General features: G+C 46.9%; 1 protein-coding gene across 3 annotated transcripts in view; it reads right to left on the bottom strand.

The window, feature by feature from the left end:
* LOC139543840 (netrin receptor UNC5C-like) overlaps nt 1-15,900 on the bottom strand; it is a 191,202-nt gene that overhangs the window by 81,391 nt on the left and 93,911 nt on the right. For all 3 annotated transcript variants that reach the window (XM_071350310.1, XM_071350311.1, XM_071350312.1), the window contains exon 2: nt 4,428-4,664. In XM_071350310.1, the coding sequence (XP_071206411.1) occupies nt 4,428-4,664 (237 nt within the window). The remainder of the gene's footprint in view (nt 1-4,427; nt 4,665-15,900) is intronic.

Genomic DNA, 15,900 nt, shown 5'->3' with positions numbered 1-15,900 from the left:
TGTGTTGTTGCATGTGTGTGGTTGCATGTGTGTGGTTGCATGTGTGTGGTTGCATGTGTGTGGTTGCATGTGTGTGGTTGCATGTGTGTGGTTGCATGTGTGTGGTTGCATGTGTGTGGTTGCATGTGTGTGGCTGCATGTGTGTGGTTGCATGTGTGTGGCTGCATGTGTGTGGTTGCATGTGTGTGGTTGCATGTGTGTGGTTGCATGTGTGTGGTTGCATGTGTGTGGCTGCATGTGTGTGGGTTGGTTTCCTTGTCGATGCTTTTACCAGACAAGCTTTGTGCCATGATGGCAACCTCTTCTTTGTCAATGCAAAACAACAACTCAAAATCATACAGCCTCATGTCTAGATGACAGTTTCTTTTTTCATATCTACACTGGTATATATAGTAGCTCTACGTGTGTGTTTTGGAATAGGTATGATCAACCCTGGTTTCAGTTTATTTTAAGGCAGTATGTATGTGTATGCACATGACAGAGGGGGAACTGAGAGTGTCTGTGAGTGCAGGTGCAGGGATGTGATTATGTGTAGGTGTGATCCAGTGAGTGCAGGGATGTGTGTGTCTCTGAGCCCTGCAATTTAAGAGGGTAAATGCTGTGTGATTGCTACCTGTTGGCTACAAAAAGAAGTCCATTTCCCCCATCGGCAGCTGAATGCAGCCAATCAGCCGATGGCTGCTGTTTGTAATGGCTGTGGAGCCCAAAGCAGCAGACTTCAGTTAGAAACAGCCTCTCCACTCTGGGATTCACCATTCAACCTCTACATGAAGGAGGGCTAAACACACACACACACAGTTAAGCTAGCAGTTAAGCTAGGAGATCAGATAGGGACCTCATACCCTGACATCATACATTTACTTAGCTAGAACTCCTAACCACATTTACTATGTATTGTAAAATGTGATATGGTATCATTACTGTACTGACTACACACAGGGCTGAAATATACTTCTGGGAACATAACCCACGCAAACAAGCCACTCCAACTGATATCTCTACAGTGATCAGTGGCCTGAGATGTCGCTACCCTGTCTCCCACACACCCTCTGACTGTCCATTAGTATCACACAAAATGATTCTCCAATCTGTCCCATTAAACGATAGCTGGCATGGGACTCTGGATGGACCGATGGAGATGATTCATTATTAATGCCATCATTAACGCTAGCTCCTATTATTGATCATGCAGGCTGCTGGAGCAGCGGGCCCTGGGCGGGGGCCCCAAATGAAGAGCACCACTCCTGTTTGATGCTACCAGACATAACTCTTACAGGATGGATGGTGAGCGGTGTGTCTCCAGTGTGTCTTACACAGCTACTCTGCTCATACATATAATTAACTCTGGGCTCATTTGTTCAGATCAATGCCTACAGCTCATTGGAGACTAGAGCTGGAGATCAGCACAGGCCCGTCTCTCAACTTGTAGTGTATTCAAGGTTTTAAAAAAGCTTCTAATGGTTGGAATTTCCACTTAAACATTTCAGACTTGACAACAACAACAAAAAAATGTATCAACCCTTACAAAAATATCTATTAATTATAACGCACATAATAATGACCATTAAACACACACACACACACACACACACACACACACACACACACACACACACACACACACACACACACACACACACACACACACACACACACACACACACACACACACACACACACACACACACACACACACACACTCTTCCTTCCTTTGAGATCCCTTGCAGCTGAGTGTGTTTTCCCTCCAGGTATCACGGGGTCTGGGTTATGGTGTGGGTCCGGAGATGGCTGAACAGGCCGATCCGTGACCTGCAGATCTTATCTCAGTGGGTCAGGGATGGCCATCCTGCGGACAGGGTTTGTTGTAACACAATATGTGGTCCAGGATTTTCGCACCGTATAGCAGGGTAGGGATGACCGCAACTTTAGGGGCTCCTTCTCCTCCTTCTCCTCCTTCTAAGCCGGACAGGGTGTCATTAGGCAGACTGTTTAGGGCACCTTTTATAGCCTCCTCCACATTCGGGGTGAGCAGAGTGGCTCCTTGCAGGCTGCTCAGTGGGAGCTACAGCTGCTGGGATGCACTCCTGCCTAATCCGAGTGCATGATAACCTTGTAATAGCTGCCGCCTTGGTGCTGGGTTGTGACTAGGAGCTTCCAGCTAACACTAGCCCGCTCCACTCGCCCTTCCAATTTCCCAAGGACTTTGGATGTGTGGCGTTGAGGTGGCACAGTTTCAGTTCAGTGCATAAAGATATTTACGTTCGGTGTCTGTTACACACCAGTTACAGCACAGGGCATAGCCAGGGACAGAGCCTGGGTCCAACGGCAAAGCAGGAACCGAGACGATTGGGAGTCTTGAAGCGCCGTACCAGAACCCCGTTTTTCCAGCACGTTTCCAGGTGGTTTCAGACAGGCCTTCGTGGTAACCACGGCGGCCCGGGTGAGCAGTGCAGCGTAGCGGCGTCACCCACCATACTTCACCCTGTCTGGCAATCCTGTACTTTGTCTGTTCCCACCTCCCACGTTGTGGACGAGGGGGTGGTTTTTTATGTCAAAATGAAAAGTTCTCGGACTATTTGTTGTTCTGCACCGGTAGCTCTACGTGTGCGTGGTGTGTGTTTTGGAATAGGTATGTTCAACCCTGGTTTCAGTTTATTTTAAGGCAGTATGTATGTGTATGCACATGACAGAGGGGGAACAGAGAGTGTCTGTGAGTGCAGGTGCAGGGATGTGATTATGTGTAGGTGTGATCCAGTGAGTGCAGGGATGTGTGTGTCTCTGAGCCCTGCGATTTAAGAGGGTAAATGCTGTGTGATTGCTACCTGTTGGCTACAGAAAGAAGTCCATTTCCCCCATCGGCAGCTGAATGCAGCCAATCAGCCGATGGTTGCTGTTTGTAATGGCTGTGGAGCCCGAAGCAGCAGACTCCAACAGACAGTCTGCATGGTTGCTTTGCTCACACACACACTTGGTCTGATGTCTTCGATATGTCCTGTCCAGGGTGTGTGTATGAACCATGTGTCCGGCTGCTGCTACCTCATGGTTCTTGAGAGACGGGGCGGGGGTGGGGGTGAGGGTGGGGGTGAGGGTGAGGGTGGGGGTGAGGGAGGAGTTGCGTCAGACATAAGGGTTTAGCATCAAACCTGATTCGCACTGTCTCTGTGACTCTGATAATGATACTAACCGATGTACAGAGAAACAGTCAAGAGAGAAGAAAAGGGAAAGAGTGGAGATAAGGACAGACAGAGAGAGAGAGAGAAGAAAGAGAGAAAAGAGAGAGAGAGAGTGAGAAGAAAGAGACAAAAGAGAGAGAGAGTGAGAAGAAAGAGAGAAAAGAGAGAGAGAGAGTGAGAAGAGAGAAAAGAGAGAGAGAGAGAGAGAGAGAGTGAGAAGAAAGAGAGAAAAGAGAGAGAGAGAGAGTGAGAAGAAAGAGAGAAAAGAGAGAGAGAGAGAGTGAGAAGAAAGAGAGAAGAGAGAGAGAGAGAGTGAGAAGAAAGAGAGAGAGAGAGAGTGAGAAGAAAGAGAGAAAAAGAGAGAGAGAGAGAGTGACAAGAAAGAGAGAGTGAGTGAGAGAGAGAGAGTGAGAAGAAAGGGAGAAGGGAGAGAGACAGAGAGAGAGTGAGTGAGTGCGAGAGAGAGAGGGAGAAGAAAGAGAGAAGAGAGAGAGAGAAGAAAGAGAGAAGAGAGAGAGAGAGAGAGAGAGAAGGGAGAGAGAGAGAGAGAGAGAGGGAGAAGAAAGAGAGAAGAGAGAGAGAGAGAGAGAGAAGGGAGAGAGAGAGAGAGACTAGTGTCCGTCTCCGTCTCTGTTATGTGCCAGTCTTAATGATCCAGTTTGGAGTCTCTCAGACAGAGCCTCAGCCTATGCAGCAGTGTGTATGTGTGTCACAGGGCTACTGTGGCCTTATGGGCTTCTGTTATACAATAGCATCTCTTTGAGTTTAACAAGACTGTCTCTCTATGCTACAAAAACCCTGTCCTCATTATGCGTGGTTGTGTCCGTGTCAGTGAGGGTGTATGTGTGTTTTCTAGGAGGGATTATAATGAATAATTCATTTACTTGATTTTCTGAAAGAACTGAGTAACCGTAGGGTGTGAATTTGTTTGTGTTTGTGTGTGTGTGTGTGTGTGTGTGTGTGTGTGTGTGTGTGTGTGTGTGTGTGTGTGTGTGTGTGTGTGTGTGTGTGTGTGTGTGTGTGTGTGTGTGTGTGTGTGTGTGTGTGTGTGTGTGTGTGTGTGTGTGTGTGTGTGTGTGTGTGTGTGTGTGTGTCGCCCGGTCGACCTCAACCATGTTGATATTTTGTTCATGGATAAAGGTTTGGTCCCGGTTGATTACTACCCGCTTAACCTTCCACACCCACCCGTAGGTTGGGAAAATGTTGTCCACAGCACACACACACACACACATTCAAACTGGTAGTTTCACTGACCAGAGTTCTCGTCCACCCTCTCCTCCACTGTGTGTTCTTTCTGGTGGACCCACTCGCTGTTACACTTGAAGTAGATCTGTGTGGCGGGCGTGGCCTTGCAGTAGAGATTGACAGGTTTGTTCTTGACGATGTACGCCTCCTCTGGCTCCATCAGGAACACTGGAAGGGGTTCCGGGGGGTCCGAGGGGAAGGTCTCTGGGAGATCACCCAATCCCATGAAGTCATCATCATCTCTCACTGCAGAGAAAGATAGAGAGAGAGAGAGAGAGAGAGAGAGAGAGAGAGAGAGAGAGAGAGAGAGAGAGAGAGAGAGAGAGAGAGAGAGAGAGAGAGAGAGAGAGATAATAAGGGAGATAATAAGGGAGAGGGAGGGGTGGACATAAAACAAGGCAACAGTGTGTTATTACCATCATCTTTGCATGGGATTATTGTATACCACTCTACACACTGTGTCATCCCTATCATTTGATAGTCTGGAATGTTTACACAAGTGCATTTTAAAACCCAGGAAGTTTCTGGGATTCCTCCCAGGCAGACAGGATTTAAGGACCGGCCTGGCTGGCCTAACCACATGCAGCTAATGCTGACTCTACTTCCAGGGAATGGGAAGGGAGAGCAGAGGAGAAGAGAGAAAATGAGAACCAGAGTTCATGGGTTGAGAGGGAGGAGGAGGCCAAGCTAAACGTTCTCTCACACACACAGCCGATCTTACGACGACGGCCCCAGGCTTTTGGCCCCGTTTAGTCCATTCCTGGGATAGTTCAGCTGCAGACAGATATACGCTTCCCTGTTATTACACCTGTCTTTCATCTCATACTGTCTTAAATGACACATGCAGGGGAGCGAACACGCGCACGCACACACAGGAGAGCACACACACGCACACTCCGGCTAAGTTACCGACTCTTTAAAGAGAGAGAGATGAAGCCAATTCTCTACTCCATTTATTACCTCCAGAACTGTTCTATTCTTACCATTGAACCGGTCGACATCAATTATAGAGAGAGAGAGAGACAGAGCGAGAGAGAGAGAAAGATACGGAGACAGAGAGAGAGAGACAGAGCGAGAGAGAGAGAGAGAAAGATACGGAGACAGAGAGAGAGAGAGATGGTGAAACAGAGAGAGAGAGATGGTGAAACAGAGAGAGAGAGATACGGAGACAGAGAGAGAGAGATACGGAGACAGAGAGAGAGAGAGAGAGAGAGAGAGAGAGAGAGAGAGAGAGAGAGAGAGAGAGAGAGAGAGAGAGAGAGAGAGAGAGAGGGATGGCATAAAGGTTTATCAGCGTCATCAGTAATTCTTTGCTGTCCCTTAATCTCTCTTCTCTCTCTCTCTCTCTCTCTCTCTCTCTCTCTCTCTCTCTCTCTCTCTCTGGTGTGCGGGCATGCTGGAGCCTTGTTGTCTGACAGAAGCTGCCAGGTCCCCCTGACAGACGCTGCTGTAGTCTGAGTAGTAAATAGTGCCTGTGTGGATATCTATCTGTCTCTTCTAGCTAATGTCCAAATGTTATCTCCTCTCTCTCTCTCAGCCACAGATTGGAGCTGATCGCTCAGAAAATAAAGGCTGGAGGAGCCTTCAATCATCCATGCGACCAGGTTAGTGTGTGTGTGTGTGTGTGTCCAGAGCAGTGTGTCTGCTTTTCATCACCGTAGTTGCTAAATCACTCCTCGCTCTCCTCAGCTCTTGATCTGGTGCTAATTGAGTAGTAGCAGTAAACCCTGAGTGACCTCTAACCCCTAGCTGTGACCTCTTTTCCTCACAGGTGTGTGTGGATGGATTGAGTAGTCAGCACTCAGCCCGACAGGCAGGAGAGAACAGCTGTGCTGAGTGATGGGTTCATTCATTTCCATATGTATTTTAATGGCTTATAACTACACACACTTTCCTCCCCAAGGGCAGTCACTATTTTCCATAAGGGCCATGGTCCACTCTATACCCAGGCCCAAGGACCCTGACACAGAAACAGTAGAAGAAAAGCCAGGAAACTCATTAAAGACTTTGTTAGCCTCCTTTCACACTTCATTCCCACTATCTCTCCATCTCTTGTGTTCCCTCGCTCCCTCTCTCTTCCCACTGTGTCTGACGGTGGGGTTGGAGATCAGAAACTAGCATCAAAGAAGTCAATGTTGTTGCACACACACACACACACAAAACTCTCGGATTCAAAAACTTCCAGAGCACAAGAAATAATGAATATAAGGGAATGAAACCAGCCCTCCAGTGCAAAAAGAAACCACATGACAAAATGAAAGACCCTGACTCTTACCCAATCTGCCGGGCCCTCGCTCTCTAGTCAATAGAATATAGAGCAACAACAAGCTCAGAGTACCAGCACTATCTTCTCCAGATCTCTCTCCTTCCCCCTCTCTGTCCCCTTTTATATATCTCCCGCTCTCTCCTTCCCCCTCTCTACCCCCTTTTATCTCTCCCGCTCTCTCCTTCCCCCTCTCTACCCCCTTTTATATCTCTCCCGCGCTCTCCTTCGCCCTCTCTATCCCCTTTTCTATCTCTCCCGCTCTCTCCTTCCCCCTCTCTACCCCCTTTTCTATCTCTCCCGCTCTCTCCTTCCCCCTCTCTGTCCCCTTTTCTATCTCTCCCGCTCTCTCCTTCCCCCTCTCTACCCCCTTTTCTATCTCTCCCGCTCTCTCCTTCCCCCTTTTCTATCTCTCCCGCTCTCTCCTTCCCCCTCTCTACCCCCTTTTATATCTCTCCCGCTCTCTCCTTCCCCCTCTCTACCCCCTTTTCTATCTCTCCCGCTCTCTCCTTCCCCCTCTCTACCCCCTTTTCTATCTCTCCCGCTCTCTCCTTCCCCCTCTCTACCCCCTTTTCTATCTCTCCCGCTCTCTCCTTCCTCCTCTCTACCCCCTTTTCTATCTCTCCCGCTCTCTCCTTCCCCCTCTCTACCCCCTTTTCTATCTCTCCCGCTCTCTCCTTCCCCCTTTTCTATCTCTCCCGCTCTCTCCTTCCCCCTCTCTACCCCCTTTTCTATCTCTCCCGCTCTCTCCTTCCCCCTTTTCTATCTCTCCCGCTCTCTCCTTCCCCCTCTCTATCCCCTTTTCTATCTCTCCCGCTCTCTCCTTCCCCCTCTCTACCCCCTTTTCTATCTCTCCCGCTCTCTCCTTCCCCCTCTCTACCCCCTTTTCTATCTCTCCCGCTCTCTCCTTCCCCCTTTTCTATCTCTCCCGCTCTCTCCTTCCCCCTCTCTACCCCCTTTTCTATCTCTCCCGCTCTCTCCTTCCACCTCTCTATTCCTTTTTCTATCTCTCCCGCTCTCTCCTTCCCCCTCTCTGTTCCTTTTTCTATCTCTCCCGCTCTCTCCTTCCCCCTCTCTATCCCCTTTTCTATCTCTCCCGCTCTCTCCTTCCCCCTCTCTACCCCCTTTTCTATCTCTCCCGCTCTCTCCTTCCTCCTTTTCTATCTCTCCCGCTCTCTCCTTCCCCCTCTCTACCCCCTTTTCTATCGCTCCCACTCTCTCCTTCCCCCTCTCTGTTCCTTTTTCTATCTCTCCCGCTCTCTCCTTCCCCCTCTCTGTTCCTTTTTCTATCTCTCCCGCTCTCTCCTTCCACCTCTCTGTTCCTTTTTCTATCTCTCCCTCTCTCTCCTTCCCCCTCTCTGTTCCTTTTTCTATCTCTCCCGCTCTCTCCTTCCACCTCTCTATTCCTTTTTCTATCTCTCCCTCTCTCTTCTTCTCCCTCACTGCTCCAAGGCACCAACAGCATACAGGGTAAGTAAGTTGTCCTCACACTCAAGTCTATAATGTTGCAGCATGGCTATATCATTACAGTGGGCTAAATTTGTTTCCGTGTGCTAGCCTGGCATTGTGCTCGGTGGGAGTTGGGGAGTGAGGGGGCCAGCCCAATGCGGAGCCCCCCTCCCCGTCTACGGGACTCATTCTGGGGCAGCGTTCCCGTTGACGCTGTCGCCTGACCTTGGTGCTTTGATGGTGATGGAGGCCCAGTGAGATGGACTGCTATCACCACAGTGATCTGAGAGCCAGACTGCACCCTGTTACGCCTCCAGGGTACAGCGCTACAGCTGACACTGAGGCTCCCACCAGGAAACAGTCGCGCTGGACGTGCGAGACAGGAAACACAACTCTCAGAGAGAGAGAAGAATTCAACCTTGACAGGAAAAGGAAAGGGAAAGAAACTGTAGCTAGACTTTCAACTCCAAACAACAGCAAACTAATCGCCTGTAACCACCATTTTGGCTGTCTCTGATATTTCTAAATGACTGTATAACTTATTGGCATACTCATAGGGTTCAAAGGAATTATGCTGGGAAACTGTTGTTTTGTTTAGAAATATTACTTTCCTGTAATCATTTATTTAATAAGCTATATGTCTGAACTGTTTTATATGCAATATAGATTTCCCCAAGCTTTTCCAAAGATTTTAATCTGATACTTTAAATTGCTTCCATATTTTATACTGTTTAAATTTTTATAAACTATCTCCTAGCAGCACTTTTATTCAAATGCTATTTTGTTCCATAATTGGAGAGTTTTTCTCATTTGTATTATGCGTCGTATTACTGAATATTTCAAGACCCCAAATGAATATTACTTGAATATTAACTTTAAAAACGTGCACATCCCCCACAACGTAGAGTACACTGTAAGGAATCAAAATAAATATTACGTGTGTTTTGGAGGACAATGAATGGATTGTGTGACAGTAATTCAGAATTTACCTGCCTATTACACAGCACATATAGGCATTACGAACATATACTCTTAAACATGAATTCCTCTTCAGAGCAAAGAACATGCTCAGATGATATACAGTGCCTCCAGGAAGTTTTCACACCTCTTGACTTATTCCATAATTTGTTGTGTTCCAGCCTAAAATCTAAATGGATAAAATATATATATATATTCTCACCCATCTACACACAATACCTCATAATGACAAAGTGAAAATATATTTTTATACATTTTTGCAAATGTATTGAAAGTGAAATACATAAATATCTCATTAGCATAAGTATTCACACCCCTGAGTCAATACATGTTAGAATACCTTTGGCAGCGATTATAGCTTTGAGTCTTCCTGGGTAATTCTATAAGAGCTTTCCACCCCTGGATTGAACAATATTTGCACATGATTATTTTTCTAATTCTTCCAGCTCTGTCAAGTTGGTTGTTGATCATTGCTAGACAGCCATTTCCAAGCCAGTATCTTTGTAGTGACTGGGTGTATTGATACACCATCCAAGGTGTAATTAATAACCATGCTCAAAGGGATATTCAATGTGTAATTGTTTTTGTTTATTTTTTGTCCATCTACCAATAGGTTCCCTTCTACGGAGGCATAGGAAAACCTCCCTGGTCTTTGTGATTGAATCTGTGGTTGAAATTCACTGATCGGCTGAGGGACCTCACAGATAATTGTATGTGCTGGGAACAGAGATGAGGTAGTCATTCAAAAATCATGTTAAACTCTATTATTGCACACAGAGCCCATGCAACGTATTATGTGACTTGTTAAGCACATTTCTTACTCCTGAACTTATTTAGGCTTGCCACAAGAAAGGGATTGAATACTTATTGACTCAAGACATTTCATCTTTTAATTCATGTGTAAATTATTATGGGGTATTGTGCGTTGTCCAGTGACACAAAACCTCAATTTAATAAATGTTAAATTCAGGCTGTAACACAACAAAACGTGGAAAAAGTCAAGAGGTGTGAATACTTCCTGAAGGCACTGCAAATCTGAAGCGCAGAGCAGAAATATCCCATGGAAGTTCCGTGTAAATATCAAATACGTTCACGGTGAAAAGAAAGGCAGAAGCCCCAGCAACCGCCCAGCCAGAGAGATGAGTGGCTACCACAGACAGTACAGACACGCTGTGTGTGTGTGTCATGTGATACAGTCAGCAGATCAAGGACAGGCGACAGATGATCACACGGTGACAGGCCCACATTGAAACGCAACCTCACATCAAACACACATCAGGACGCCACGCACGCCGACGCCAGCTGACGTCGTCAAATGTCTACCGTCGAACACGGGCCCGTACCAGCGCAACCTCCGTACACACCTCAGCCCGTCCATAATACGAGGTCAGGGGCGTGACACACTCGTCCAGCATCAAGACCGTGTGTCCTGCAGGCCTTTAGTTCAGAGAGACCTCAGTGATAGATTGACGGATAGCGCCATTGAAAATGGAATAGTCCGGCCAATAAAGACAGGTTTCCCCGTGCTGCTAGACGCTACTTTGTGTATCACACAGACAGCCAGTGGCATTTCTTACCTTGCAGCAGTGAAATGTCCTTGTGTGTCTGTCTGTGGGGAGTAACTGAAGCAGACTTCAGAGGGTCTCTGTCACAACAGGACACACTGACTACTGCACATCAAGGGATTGCTTTGTGGAGGGAATGGTGTATTTATGCAGACAGTATCCCTCCTCTCTTAGGCATACCACTTTCACATGCACAAGTAGTATGAAGATGCTCGGTTTTACTGTGCTAGGCGCCCTTTGGGAAGCGACAGATACGTCCTCTTAGGACCATCAATGAGAGAAACAACAGTAAGATCCTTTTTATGCGGGATTTATTTGTGAGGCGTCTGAACATGACTCCATTTTGTTGCCACTGTGTGCCTGTTTGAGCCTACTGTATCGCTCAACTAGGTGAACGTATATAACGTGTCTCTGTTGGTCTGGGAATGTGCTTTTTTCCCCCTATGTGTCTTTCTGTGGTGTTGCCGTATATTATATAGTTGCGCTGTATGTGTGATAACAGCTGGTGAATGCTCCTCCCTCACACCAGATAAGCACTATTCTATCCGTGCGCAACCAGATTTATTGTCCCCAGGAAGGCACTCTATCAACCGGGCCGCTTTTTTCCCCTCCATCATGGAAGAGTCAAGCGTGAACACGAATGAACACAGACATAAATCTTCACCCCTCCTTTTCCTCTCCTCTTCTATTCCCCACACACCCCTCTTTTCACTCACGTCCATGATACATTCTCTCCTTCTCCTCTTCTACTGTCCTCCACTCCCTCCTCTCATCTCCACTCCTTGTTTCTGTCTGCCCGTTTCTCTCCCGATGTTAACGACAAAAGGGTACGCCATGTAGTGAGCAGGGGAGCAGGACAAAAGGAATTTCCCCCCAAGGAATGTTCAACAGAAGGGAATGCTTTTAGTGAAATCCAATGGGCCTATGAGGTGATCTATATAGGACTTGTGTAAGACCACACAGTCACGCAAAGTGTCACAAGACGGTGTGCACTGTCAATCAGAGCCACCGACTCATGTGTTCCCAGCACATCTCCCCATTACATTGATTGAACATAAATCAATGCTTAAGACTCTCTTCAAACAATACTGGCCTGTATTGGATTAAATAAAGACCCAGACTGGTGGCTCAAATCTATATAGATGACTCTGTTCTCACAAACACAGAAACATTAAAACACTACCATAAACAACACACAACGGATACACTGTGCACCATGCACTAAGCTATCTACTTTCATCTTTCTCATCTTCTTCCCCATATACACAGAGGGCGAGAGAGAGAGAGAGAGAGAGAGAGAGAGAGAGAGAGAGAGAGAGAGAGAGAGAGAGAGAGAGAGAGAGAGAGAGAGAGAGAGAGAGAGAGAGAGAGAGACAGAAAGAGAGATGGAAGGAGGGAGAGACGGAGGGAGGGAGAGACGGAGAGAGGGAGAAACAGAGGGAGGGAGAGACGGAGGGAGGGGGAGAGGGAGAGAGAGAAAGAGAGAGAGAGAGAAAGAGTGAGAGAAAGAGTGAGAGAGAGAGAACTAGAGATGGAAGGAGGGAGAGACGGAGGGAGGGAGAGACAGAAGGAGGGAGGGAGGGAGGGAGGGAGGGAGGGAGGGAGGGAGGGAGGGAGGGAGGGAGGGAGGGAGGGAGGGAGGGACAGAAGGAGGGAGAGACGGAGGGAGGGAGAGAGAGACAGAAGGAGGGAGGGAGGGAGGGAGGGAGGGAGGGAGGGAGGGAGGGAGGGAGGGAGAGAACTAGATTTTCCACCCCTCCTTCCAACACGGATGGGGCTAGGAGCACCAGATACTGAGTAGCATTACAGGCCCAGTGACCCCTCCCCTCCCCTGTGCTCTCTATTGAAGAGTGCTAAACATACTCATATTTCATCCCCTGGGACCCGGGACGGAGAGATACAGAAAGAGAGAGAGAGAGGTGGAGAAGAGAAAGACAGGGTTAGAGAGAGGGAGAAAGGGGGCATGAGAGTAGGGGGGAGAGAGAGGGTTAGAGGGTTAGAGAGAGAGGGTTAGAGAGAGAAGGGGGCTAGAGAGTAGCGGTGGAGAGAGAGAGGTGGGGGATAGGGAAAGAGGGTTAGAGAGAGAGAGAGGGCTAGAGAGTAGGGGGAGCGAGAGCAGTGGGGGAGAGAGAGAGGGTTAGAGAATAGGGAGGAGAGAGAGAGATTAATATTGTTGTTGTAGCTGTTATTAATGGTAATCCCATGTCCACTACTACTATTATTATTACTGTTAGTCCCACCATTTATTTATATATAAATATATATATATATTTTGTGTATATATATATACATATATATTTTATTTAAATTTTTCGATATGTATACTTTGACAATGTAAGTAATAATAACTTGCCATGTCAATAAAGTCAATTGAATTGAATTGAATTGAATTGAGAGAGAGGTGGAGGAAAGAGAGAGAGGGGGTTAGAGAGTAGGCAGGGAGAGAGAGTGGTGGGGCTAGAGGGTAGGGAGGAGAGAGAGAGGTGAGGGAAAGAAAGAGAGGGTTAGAGAGATAGAGAGGGCTAGAGAGTAGGGGGAGAGAGAGCAGTGGGGGAGAGAGAGAGAGGGTTAGAGAGAGAGAGAGAGAGAGAGAGAGGGCTAGAGAGTAGGGGGAGAGAGAGAGGTGGGGGAAAGAGAGAGAGGGTTAGAGAGAGAGAGGGTTAGAGAGAGAGAAAAGGGGGGCTAGAGAGTAGGGGGAGAGAGAGAGGTGGGGAGAGAGAGAGAGGGTTAGAGAGACGCTACACCGCTACAGCAAACTAGAAGTCTTCCGACTAGCTTGGAAAGACAGTACCGTGCAGTATCGAAGAGCCATCACTGCTGCTTGATCATCCTATTTTTCCAACTTAATTGAGGAAAATAAGAACAATCCAAAATGTATTTTTGATATTGTCGCTAAGCTAACTAAAAAGCAGAATTTCCCAAGAGAGGGTGGCTTTCACTTCAGCAGTGATGAACTCATTAACGTCTTTGAGGAAAAGATCATGATCATTAGAAAGCAAATTACGGGCTCCTCTTTAAATCTGCGTATTCCTCCAAAGCTCAGTAGTCCTGAGTCTGCACAACTCTGCCAGGACCTAGGATCAAGAGAGAAACTCAAGTTTTTTAGTACTACATCTCTTGACACATTGATGAAAATAATCATGGCCTCTAAACCTTCAAGCTGCATACTGGACCCTATTCCAACTAAACTACTGAAAGAGCTGATTCCTGTGCTTGGCCCTCCTATGTTGAACATAATAAACGTCTCTCTATCCACCGGATGTGTACTAAACTGACTAAAAGTGGCAGTAATAAAGCCTCTCTTGATAAAGCCAAACCTTGACCCAGAAAATATAAAAAACTATCGCCCTATATTGAATCTCCCATTCCTCTCAAAAAAAAAATGAAAAAGCTGTCACTGCCTTCCTGAAGACAAACAATGTATACGAAACGATTCAGTCTGGTTTGTGAAGGTGGTAAATGTGTGGTTCGTGAAGGTGGTAAATTAGCTTTTAATGGCGTCAGACCGAGGCTCTGCATCTGTCCTCGTGCTACTAGACCTTAGTGCTGCTTTTGATACCATCGTCACAACATTCTTTTGGAGAGATTGTAAACCCAAATTGGTCTACACGGACAAGTTTTGGCCTGGTTTAGATCTTATCTGTCGGAAAGATATCAGTTTGTCTCTGTGGATGGTTTGTCCTCTGACAAATCAACTATACATTTTGGTTTTCCTCAAGGCTCCATTTTAGGACCACTATTGTTTTCACTATATATTTTACCTCCTGGTGATGTCATTCGAAAACATAATGTTAACTTTCACTGCTATGCGGGTGACACACAGCTGTATATTTCAATGAAACATGGTGAAGCCCCAAAATTGCCCTCCCTGGAAGCCTGTGTTTCAGACATAAGGAAGTGGATGGCTGCAAATGTTCGACTTTTAAACTCGGACAAAACAGAGATGCTTGTTCTAGGTCCCAAGAAACAAAGATATCTTCTGTCGAATCTGACAATTAATCTTGATGGTTGTACAGTCGTCTCAAATAAAACTGTGAAGGACCTCGGTGTTACTCTGGACCCCGATCTCTCTTTTGACGAACATATCAAGACTGTTTCAAGGACAGCTTTTTTCCCATCTATGTAACATTGCAAAAATCAGAACATTTCTGTCCAAAAATGATGCTGAAAAATTAATCCATGCTTTTGTCACTTCTAGGTTAGATTACTGCAATGCTCTACTTTCCAGATACCCGGATAAAGCACTAAATAAACTTCAGTTAGTGCTAAACACGGCTGCTAGAATCTTGACTAGATCCAAAATATTTGACCATATTACTCCAGTGCTAGCCTCTCTACCCTGGCTTCCTGTTAAAGCGAGGGCTGATTTCAAGGTTTTACTGCTAACCTACAAAGCATTACATGGGCTTGCTCCTACCAATCTTTCCGATTTGGTCCTGCCATACATACCTACACGTACGCTACGGTCACAAGACACAGGCCTCCTTATTGTCCCTAGAATTTTGAAGAAAACAGCTGGATGCAGGGCTTTCTCTTATAGAGATCCATTTTTATGGAATGGTCTGCCTACCCATGTGAGAGACTTAGACTCATCTCTTCAGTAGGTCCTATGATTGAGTGTAGTCTGGCCCAGGAGTGTGAAGGTGAACGGAAAGGCACTGGAGCAACGAACAGCCCTTGCTGTCTCTGCCTGGCCGGTTCCCCTCTCTCCACTGGGATTCTCTGCCTCTAACCCTATTACAGGGGCTGAGTCACTGGCTTACTGGTGCACTTTCATGCCGTTCCTAGGAGGGGTGCGTCACTTGAGTGGGATGAGTCACTGGCGTGATCTTCCTGTCCTGGTTGGCGCCCCCCCCCTTGGGTTGTGCCGTGGCAGAGATCTTTGTGGGCTATACTCGGCCTTATCTCAGGATGGTAAGTTGGTGGTTGAAGATATCCCTCTAGTGGTGTGGGGGCTGTGCTTTGGCAAAGTGGGTGGGGTTAAATTCTGCCTGTTTGGCCCTGTCCGGGGGTATCGTCGGATGGGGCCACAGTGTCTCCCGACCCCTCCTGTCTCAGCCTCCAGTATTTATGCTGCAGTAGTTTATGTGTCGGAGGGCATATGGTCAGTCTGTTATATCTGGAGTATTTCTCCTGTCTTATCCGGTGTCCTGTGTGAATTTAAGTATGCTCTCTAATTCTCTCTCTCTTTTTCTCTCTTTCTTTCTCTCTTTCTCTCTTTCTTTCT

Source organism: Salvelinus alpinus, chromosome 18 (assembly GCF_045679555.1).
Source record: "Salvelinus alpinus chromosome 18, SLU_Salpinus.1, whole genome shotgun sequence".
NCBI classification, from domain to species: domain Eukaryota; kingdom Metazoa; phylum Chordata; class Actinopteri; order Salmoniformes; family Salmonidae; genus Salvelinus; species Salvelinus alpinus.
The sequence above is the reverse complement of the archived record's forward strand: the minus strand, read 5'-3'. Positions and strand labels throughout refer to the sequence as shown.